Below are 9,359 nucleotides of genomic sequence, written 5' to 3' on the forward strand. Positions count from 1 at the left end.
GGAATCGTTGACATAATGAACAAGAACGAGGGACAATTATCAATGCCGGTCTTTGTGGCTCCTGGGCCCTGGTTATCACGGCCGGCCGGAAACGGACACTACCACAGGCCCCCCCCCCCGCGCCGTGGTAGTGTCCGTTTCCGGCGGGCCGCTATATAAAACGGTGCGGGCGGCGCCGCGCTCTCAGCCCGGGACGAGCGGCCGCCAGGTGGGTGGCGAGTGGCCGGTCCCGTAGGCCCAGCCCCGCAGACCCAGCCCACCCAGCCCAGCCCCGCAGACCCAGACCCGCACTGCACTGTAGGCCCAGCCCAGCCCCGCAGACCCGGCCCAGACCAGACCAGACCCAGTAGACCCAGCCCACCCGACCCGACCCAGACCCAGCCCAGCAGACTGTAGGCCCAGCCCAGTAGACCCGACCCCGCACTGCACTGTAGGCCCAGCCCCAGAACCGGCCCAGCCCAGCCGATCCAGCCCACCCGACCCGACCCGACCCAGCCCAGCAGCCCCGCAGACCCAGTCCCGTAGGCCCAGTCCAGCCCAGCAGACCCGATCCGGCCCAGCCCAGCAGACCCGACCCGACCCAGCCCAGCAGACCCCAGCCCAGCCCAGTAGACCCAGACCCAGCCCCGCCGACCCAGCCCCGCCGACCCGACCCAGCCCAGCAGACCCAGCCCCGCATTGCACTGTAGGCCCAGCACAGCCCCGCACTGCACTGCAGGCCGGGCCGGGCCGGTGTGTGAGGCTACTGTGCCCGGCACTCACCTGGCCGCCGCTCCGCCCGCGCTGAGATGTCCCAGACTATCCCACCATTCCCTATAACTAAAGCCCACACGCTCAGATCACACCTGGTGAATCACTTCTTCACATTTCCACCTTGAGCCACGTATGTATCCACGTTCAATACAGATGTTTCCTGAAGGAATTGCAACCCTGTTATGACCTTTGTGTATGGCCAGAGCTGTTTGAGACACACTCACTTCCACAGCCCTGCTCTGAGGCCAGGTCCTGTCCATTTTTCCCTGCACCACCTCCACCCCCATCTGGTAAAAAAGGTCTGATCCCTCCTGGAACTAGGAAAAAAATGAACGGGAAAAACATATATTGTTTTACCTTCTGTTCTAGGAAATACAAGGTTGTCTAGTTTGGGCCACAAAGTGTTAAAGGAACTCAGCAGGTCAGGCAGCATCCATGGAGGGAATGGACAGGTGACGTTTCAGTTCAGACATCTGGACCAGAAAAGTCGTCTGACCATTATCTCCACAGAGTTCCTGTAGCACTTTGTGATTGCAACGTGCAGTTGCTTGTAGCAGGGATATTTGAAGCCTGGTTAGAATGCTGCACTGTGTGTTTGCTGCAGTGGAGGTTTAATGGCGTGGCCAGACTCTGCTCGTTTTCATGAATATATGTATGTGTGTGATCTTCTAGAAACATGTCGGGAAGCAAGGAACGCACTTTCATTGCTGTGAAACCAGATGGAGTCCAGCGAGGGATCGTGGGGGATATCATCAAACGCTTTGAACAGAAGGGGTTTAAACTGGTTGCCATGAAATTCCTTAAGGTACGTGAGTCTGTGTGGCCCTGTTATATTGCACTGTCATCTGAACAATCCCCTTGTTTCTGCAAACGCTGCACTTGTTGGCTGTCACTTTGTGATGAAGCAGAGCTGCAAATGCAGCATTGGCACGGTGGCGCAGCGGGTAGAGTTGCTGCCTCACAGCGTTTGAATCCTGACTACTGGTACTGTCTGTATGGAGTTTGTACGTTCTCCCTGTGACTGTGTGGCTTTTCGCCAGGTGCTGCAGTTTCCTCCCACATCCCAAAGACATGCAGATCTGTAGGTTAATTGGCTTTGGAATGAAACTCCGGCTGGCGGGCCTGTTTACACGCTGTATGTCTGAAGTCTAACACGGGTCCTTTGTGGTCCCGGCCTGCGCCCTGGTGCTGATTCCAAGGGGAGAGAATTTCAAATATTTACTGCTCGTCCCTCATCTCTGTCCTGACCATTTGGCCCTTTATTGAGACTGACAACACGGATGGGGGAAACTTCAACCTTGTCGGGTTCAGTGAGAATTTGGTTAATTTCAGTGAGATCACCTCTCACACTCCGGAATTGTAGAATAGGCCCAGTCTGTTTAATACTTCCGTGCATGACAAATCTAGACTTGCAACAGATGGGTGGGTGAGTAATCTTTGAGCGTTGGAAAATCACAAAATGGGCAATAATAGTGCAGGGCTGCGGCGGAAACAGTGTCCCTGTTTGCAGATTGTGTCACTCAACTAAGGCTGGACACGGAGTAAAGTTCCATCTCCCTGTCCCATCTTGCACTGTCCAGTCACACACTGAAGGCAGTGACAAGGTGGGTAAGAAACTGTCTACCCATGTGCTACACACTAATCTGAATACACATTGCCTCCTCTCTTCACAGGCTCCCAAAGCTCTGCTGGAGAAACACTACTGTGAACTTTCCGATAAGCCGTTCTACACCAAACTGGTGGAGTACATGAACTCCGGGCCTGTGGTTGCCATGGTAAGTCAGTAGCTTAAGAGACCTCATTAGATGTCTCGATCTGTGGGCCTGGATAATTGTGTTGTGTTGACTCCTATACTGCCGGGAGGCTTGCCTTGTAGCTGCCTTTCAGAGCAAGTGCTGGGGTGCTCACAGAGTTTGAGGGTGGCTGGGGCATTAGGTATAAGAGTCGGGAAGTCACGTTGCAACCTTTTCAGATCTTGGCTAGTCTGTATTTGGAGTATTGCGTGCAGTTCATGTCGCCCGATTATAGGACGATGCGGAAGCTTTGGAGAGGATCCAAAAGAGGGTTTAGCAGAATGTTGCCTGGATTAGAGGATTAGCTGCAAAGAGACATTGGACAAATGGATTGTTTTAGACAATAGACAATAGGTGCAGGGGTAGGCCATTTGGCCCTTCGAGCCAGGCCATTCAATGTGATCATGGCTGATCATCCCCAATCAGTTTTCTCGAGTGCCGGAGATTAAGAGGAGACCTGATAGAAGTATACAAAATGGGAAGCATAGATAGGATAGACTTCTTTTCCCTCAGTCAAGGACTAGAGGGCATAGCTTTAAGGTATGACGAGAAAAGTTTAAAAGTTGCAGGCCAAGTTTTTTTAGAGGGTGGTGGGTGCCTGAACATGCTGCTGGGGGTGGTGGTGGTGGTGGAGGCAGGGGTGATAGTGGTGTTTGAGAGGCATTTGGATGGGCTCGTGGATGTGCAGACAGAGATCAGTTTTACTTGGCATCATGTTCAGCACTAGCATAGGCCGAAGGGCCTGTTCCTGTGCTGCACTGTTCTCTGCTGGGATTAGAGGGCTTGAGTTATCATGGGACTGTGGTCCCTGGAGAGAAGGAGGCTGGGAGGTGTACAAAATAATGAGGGGCGTTGATAGGGCAGGTGGGGGTCTCTGTCTTGGGGAAGAGGTCTTTAAAATTTTAGGGCTGAGGTTTAAAGGGGTGAATGTTTCACACAGCATGGGTTGTATTGAATCAGCTGCCTGTGGAGGAGGGACTATTGGTCTTGGTATGTTTGGGCTGAAGGGCCTGTTCCTGTGCTGTTCTCTTGCACAGAGCAGCCTTGGAGTTGCCTTGGTCGACATTTACTGGAATGTTTGCCTCATTTGCTTGCTGTTGGCGTGAGGGACCTGGTTGGAGGGTGGTGTGGTTCTCATCCCTCTCCTTGGCAGAGGTTAAGGCCATGGTAATTTGTGTGTGTGTGTGTGTTTTTTGCAGGACCTCCTTCCCTGGTGACATTCCAACAATGTGTCACCTCAGCGATAGCTTTGGGATTGGAGCTGGTGTGTCTCTCTCTCGCTCTGTCTGTCTGTCTCTCTCGCTCTGTCTGTCTCTCTCGTTCTCTCTCGCTCTGTCTGTGTCTGTCTCTCTGTGTTGTGGTGGGCCTGGGTTTTATCATCTGTATCTGCTGCAGGTGTGGGAAGGTCTGAATGTGGTGAAGACTGGCAGGGTGATGCTGGGCGAGACCAACCCGGCTGACTCCAAGCCTGGCACCATCCGTGGAGACTTCTGTATTCAGGTTGGCAGGTGAGTCGCTGAGCTATGCTGTCAAAGACCAGAGGGCTTAGCTTTATGGTGAGATGGGAAAGAGGGTGGTGAGAGTTTGGAACATGCTGCTGGGGGTAGTGGTGGGGGCAGATAAGATCATGGCATTTAAGAGATCTTTGGGTGGGCACATGAATAAGCAGGGAACAGAGGGATATGGACACATGCAGACAGAGGAGATCCGTTGGGATCAGGTTCAGCACTCATTGTAGGCTGATGGGCCTGTGTCGTACTGATCTATGTATCAGAGATTGCCGTATTCCTGCTGATCACATTAACATTCCATTCTACAATGTGACTTTCTCAACCCTCCTAAAGTTCTTATCGCTGAACATTTCCCCATTCCTTGCCTAACGCATGTGCTGTACATGGGCAAGCTGGGCCACAGATCTGTGCAGATGTTAGGTGCCCACACAGTCCACATCTGGGTGCAATCACCTTCCACACGTGAGGGTAAAAGCCGTTTTGTAAAGTGTTGTTTTCTCTCTGCAGGAACATCATCCATGGCAGTGACTCTGTATCGAGTGCACAGACGGAGATCAGCCTTTGGTTCAAGCCAGAGGAGATTGTGGAGTACAAGAACTGTGCCCATGACTGGATCTATGAGTGAATCGTTCCATGGCCACACCGTTCCATCTTCTCCATCATTCCCAACATGTCGCAGACATTCGATTTTGTACCTATTCCATGTATCATGTGGAGCCCTAAACACTGTGGTGAATGACCAACCCAATAAATGCAGTTAAAACCAGTCGGTGCTTGTGAATGTTGGGTTTTCAGTGGTGTTGAGCCCTTGGTCGTGGATGTATGAATGTTTACAGCAGGGGGCTCCCGTTGAGGTGAAACAGCCGCACATTTGCTCATTAATCCCTTCAACTGTGTTCACATCCAGTGTGACTCCCAGCATCCAGAGGACATCGGTTTTGGGGGGGGGGGGGGGGGGAATATAATAGGAATCCGGGGGGTAATTTGTTCACACACAGGGTGGTGGGTGTATGGAACGAGCAGCTGGAGGAGGTAGTTTCATCACAATGTTTAAGCAACAGGCAGGTACATGGATAGTGTGTTCAAGAAGGAACTGCAGATGCTGGAAGATCGAAGGTACCCAAAATTGCTGGAGAAACTCAGCAGGTGCAGCAGCATCTATGGAGCGAAGGAAATAGGCGACGTTTCGGGCCGAAACCCTTCTTCAGACCCCCACAGGTCGGTGGGACTAGTTGGGTGGAGTGGGTAACTTAGGCCGAGGAGCCCGTTTCATGCAGTATGACTGACTGAACACATTTTCTGAATCCTTCAAAGAGCTGTTTTGTGGAGACAACAGTCTAGAGGTTGGAAGAAAGGCCCTGACCCCAAAGGTTCATTCCCTCTATGGCTCTGACTTGTCCAAGTGGATTTCAACTGTAGCTCGATCCTTCTCAATTTAGACCCAGCCGCCACCTCTCACAGATGCAGCCTGATCTGTTGACCATTCCAGTCTCTCCAGCCCCATCAGCTGCCTCAAACCTCTACTGTGACCAGAACTCGGCACACTGCACAGCATTTCAATAATGTGTTTGTTCTCTCTAACAAAGCTTCCTCTATTCACCCTACTATATGTAAGGTGAAAATATGCCACTCCAGTCTTGACAATTAAATTCCTCCAGACTGTCCAACCGATATAACAATTCATTTTTGCAAATTACTTGTGTCTATTATCAATAAGAAATCTTAATAGACAAAGAAGTGAGAGCTCCATGTGCCAGCCTTCCAGCGATAGCATTCAATGTGAAACTAGGGCCTTGCATCAAAACCAGGAAAGCAGAATCTGACAATCAGCTATGGTTGACAGAACACATGAAGGCATGATGCCAGACAGCCACTGACTGACTGCAATATAAAAACAAGATATAAGTGGCCCTAATGATTTAGGATGTGGTGCATCAAACTCACTGCTCCAGCCACCTTAAATCTCAGCTCTCACCCCTCCAATATGGTGCTGATAAGTTAACGGAACACTGAACATTACCCCAATGAGTTATTGTATTTACTGAGCCTCTGAATAGGTTACAGGGATATCGGGAGGGGGGGGGGGGGGGGGGGGTTGAATTATTCTAGGTGTTGGCATAGGCTAGAACTTCCGATACTGGTTTATACTGAAGATAGACAAAGTGCTGGAGTAACTCAGTGAGTCAGGCAGGAGAAAAATGGATAGGTGATGTTTTGTGAACAAGATACTAAGATTAATAAATTTAAATAATTAGTTTTAATCTGCAATTTGAGAAGGAGAAGGTTAAATTGGAAGTGTCAGTGATGCAGTTGAACAAAGGGGACTATGAAGGCATGAGAGGGGAGCTGTCCAAGGTAGACTGGAAAGGGATCCTAGCAGGAATGACGGTGGAACAGCAATGGCAGGAATTTCTGGGCATAATCCGGAAGACGCAGGATCATTTCATTCCAAAAAGGAAGAAAGGTTCTAAGGGGAGTAGGAGGCAACCGTGGCTGACAAGAGAAGTTAGGGATAGAATAAAACTAAAAGAAAAGATGTATAACACAGCAAAGAGTAGCCGGAAGCCAGAGGATTGGGAAACTTTCATAGGAAACAGAAGGAAACAATACGGGCTGAAAAGATGAAGTACGAGGGGAAGCTGGCCAGGAATATAAAGGACAGTAAAAGCTTCTTTAGATATGTTAAGGGAAAAAGAGTAGCAAAGTCAAATGTGGGTCCCTTGAAGGCAGACACGGGTGAAATTATTATGGGCAACAAGGAAATGGCAGAAGAGTTGAACAGGTACTTCGGATCTGTCTTCACTAAGGAAGACACAAACAATTTCCAAGATGTACTGGAGGACAGAGGGTCTAAGGGGGTAGAGAAACTGAAATAAATTTTCATTAGGCGAGAAATAGTATTGGGTAGGCTAATGGGACTGAAGGCTGATAAATCCCCTGGACCTGATGGTCTGCATCCCAGGGGCCTCAGGGAGGTGGCTTGAGAAATATTGGACGCATTGGTGATCATTTTCCAATGTTCAATAGATTCAGGATCAGTTCCTGTGGATTGGAGGATAGATAATGTTATCCCACTTTTCATTTAAAGGAGCGAGAGAGAAAACGGAATTACAGACCAGTTAGCCTGACCGGTGGTGGGAAAGATGCTGGAGTCAAGTATTAAAGGGGTAATAATGGGGCATTTGGATAGCAGTAAAATGATTAGTCCAGGTCAACATGGATTTATGAAAGGGAAATCATGCTTGACTAATCTTCTGGAATTTTTTGAGGATGTGACAAGTAAAATGGATGAAGGGGTGCCAGTGGATGTAGTGTATCTAGACTTTCAGAAAGCCTTTGATAAGGTCCCGCACGGGAGACTGGTGACTAAAATTAGAGCACATGGTATTGGGGGTAGGATGTTGACATGGATAGAAAATTGGTTGGCAGACCGGGAGCAAAGAGTAGGAGTGAACGGGTCCTTTCCAGAATGGCAGGCAGTGGTGAGTGGAGTGCCGCAAGGCTCGGTGTTGGGGCCGCAACTGTTTACCATATATATTAACGATTTGGAAGAGGGAGTTAGGAACAACACTAGCAAGTTTGCGGATGACACAAAGCTGGGTGGCAGTGTGAACTGTGAAGAGGATGTTAGGAGGTTGCAGGGTGACCTGGACAGGTTGAGTGAGTGGGCAGATGCGTGGCAGATGCAGTATAATATAGATAAATGTGAGGTTATCCACTTTGGCGGCAAAAACAAGGGGGCAGATTATTATCTCAATGGGGTTAGGTTAGGTAAGGGGGAGGTGCAGCGAGACCTGGGTGTCCTTGTACACCGGTCACTGAAAGTTGGCGTGCATGTACAGCTGGGATGGCGGGACTGTCATATGAGGAAAGATTGAAAAGACTAGGCTTGTATTCACTGGAGTTTAGAAGGATGAGGGAGGATCTTATAAAATTATAAAAGGACTGGACAAGCTAGATGCAGGAAAAATGTTCCCAATGTTGGGCGAGTCCAGAACCAGGGGCCACAGTCTTCGAATAAAGGGGAGGTCATTTAAGACTGAGGTGAGAAAAAGCATTTTCACCCAGAGAGTTGTGAATTTATGGAATTCCCTGCCACAGAGGGCAGTGGAGGCCAAGTCACTGGATGGATTTAAGAGAGAGTTGGAAAGAGCTCTCGGGGCTAGTGGAGTCAAGGGATATGGGGAGAGGGCTCAGGTTGTTAGGGGACGATCAGCCATGATCACAATGAATGGCGATGCTGGCTCGAAGGGCCGAATGGCCTCCTCCTGCACCTATTTTCTATGTTAAACAAAGGCAGTTTGGGATTAAGGAGGTGGTGTTAGGGCTCTTGAGCATTTACATAGAAACATAGAAAATAGGTGCAAGAATAGGCCATTTGGCCCTTCGAGCCTGTGCCGCCATTCAATATGACCATGGCTGATCATCCAACTCAGTATCCCGTACCTGCCTTCTCTTCATCCCCTTAGCCACAAGGGCCACATCAAACTCCCTCATAAATATAGTCAATGAACTGGCCTCAACTACCCTCTGTGGCAGAGAATTCCAGAGATGCACCACTCTCTGTGAAAAATGTTTTTCTCATCTCGGTCCTAAAAGACTTCCCCCTTATCCTTAAACTGTGACCCCTTGTTCTGGACTTCCCTAACATTGGGAACAATCTTCCTGCATCTAGCATGTCCAACCCAAGTCAAGTCAAGTTTATTTGTCACATACACATACGAGATGTGCAGTGAAATAGAAACATAGAAATTAGGTGCAGGAGTAGGCCATTCGGCCCTTCGAGCCTGCACCGCCATTCAATATGATCATGGCTGATCATCCAACTCAGTATCCCGTACCTGCCTTCTCTCCGTACCCACTGATCCCCTTAGCCACAAGGGCCACATCTAACTCCCTCTTAAATATAGCCAATGAACTGGCCTCAACTACCCTCTGTGGCAGAGAGTTCCAGAGATTCACCACTCTCTGTGTGAAAAAAGTTCTTCTCATCTCGGTTTTAAAGGATTTCCCCCTTATCCTTAAGCTGTGACCCCTTGTCCTGGACTTCCCTAACATCGGGAACAATCTTCCTGCATCTAGCCTGTCCAACCCCTTAAGAATTTTGTAAGTTTCTATAAGATCCCCTCTCAATCTCCTAAATTCTAGAGAGTATAAACCAAGTCTATCCAGTCTTTCTTCATAAGACAGTCCTGACATCCCAGGAATCAGTCTGGTGAACCGTCTCTGCACTCCCTCTATGGCAATAATGTCTTTCCTCAGATTTGGAGACCAAAACTGTACGCAATACTCCAGGTGTGGT

The 9,359-nt window shown here is 49.3% G+C and overlaps 1 protein-coding gene across 2 annotated transcripts; it reads left to right on the forward strand.

Moving 5' to 3' along the window:
- The first annotated feature begins 95 nt into the window (after positions 1–95).
- LOC129708474 (nucleoside diphosphate kinase) lies at positions 96–4,823 on the forward strand. Of its 2 annotated transcripts, none has more exons than XM_055654283.1 (5): positions 96–208; positions 1,426–1,558; positions 2,427–2,528; positions 3,942–4,054; positions 4,565–4,823. In XM_055654283.1, exons 2-5 carry the CDS (start codon positions 1,430–1,432, stop codon positions 4,680–4,682), a joined length of 462 nt encoding a protein of 153 aa, XP_055510258.1. In that variant the 5' UTR covers positions 96–208; positions 1,426–1,429; the 3' UTR covers positions 4,683–4,823. The 2 variants fall into 2 exon arrangements, with proteins under 2 accessions (XP_055510258.1, XP_055510259.1); XM_055654284.1 differs by lacking the exon at positions 96–208 and adding an exon at positions 863–883.
- Positions 4,824–9,359: the final 4,536 nt, after the last annotated feature.

Source organism: Leucoraja erinacea, chromosome 23 (assembly GCF_028641065.1).
Source record: "Leucoraja erinacea ecotype New England chromosome 23, Leri_hhj_1, whole genome shotgun sequence".
NCBI classification, from domain to species: Eukaryota; Metazoa; Chordata; class Chondrichthyes; order Rajiformes; family Rajidae; genus Leucoraja; species Leucoraja erinaceus.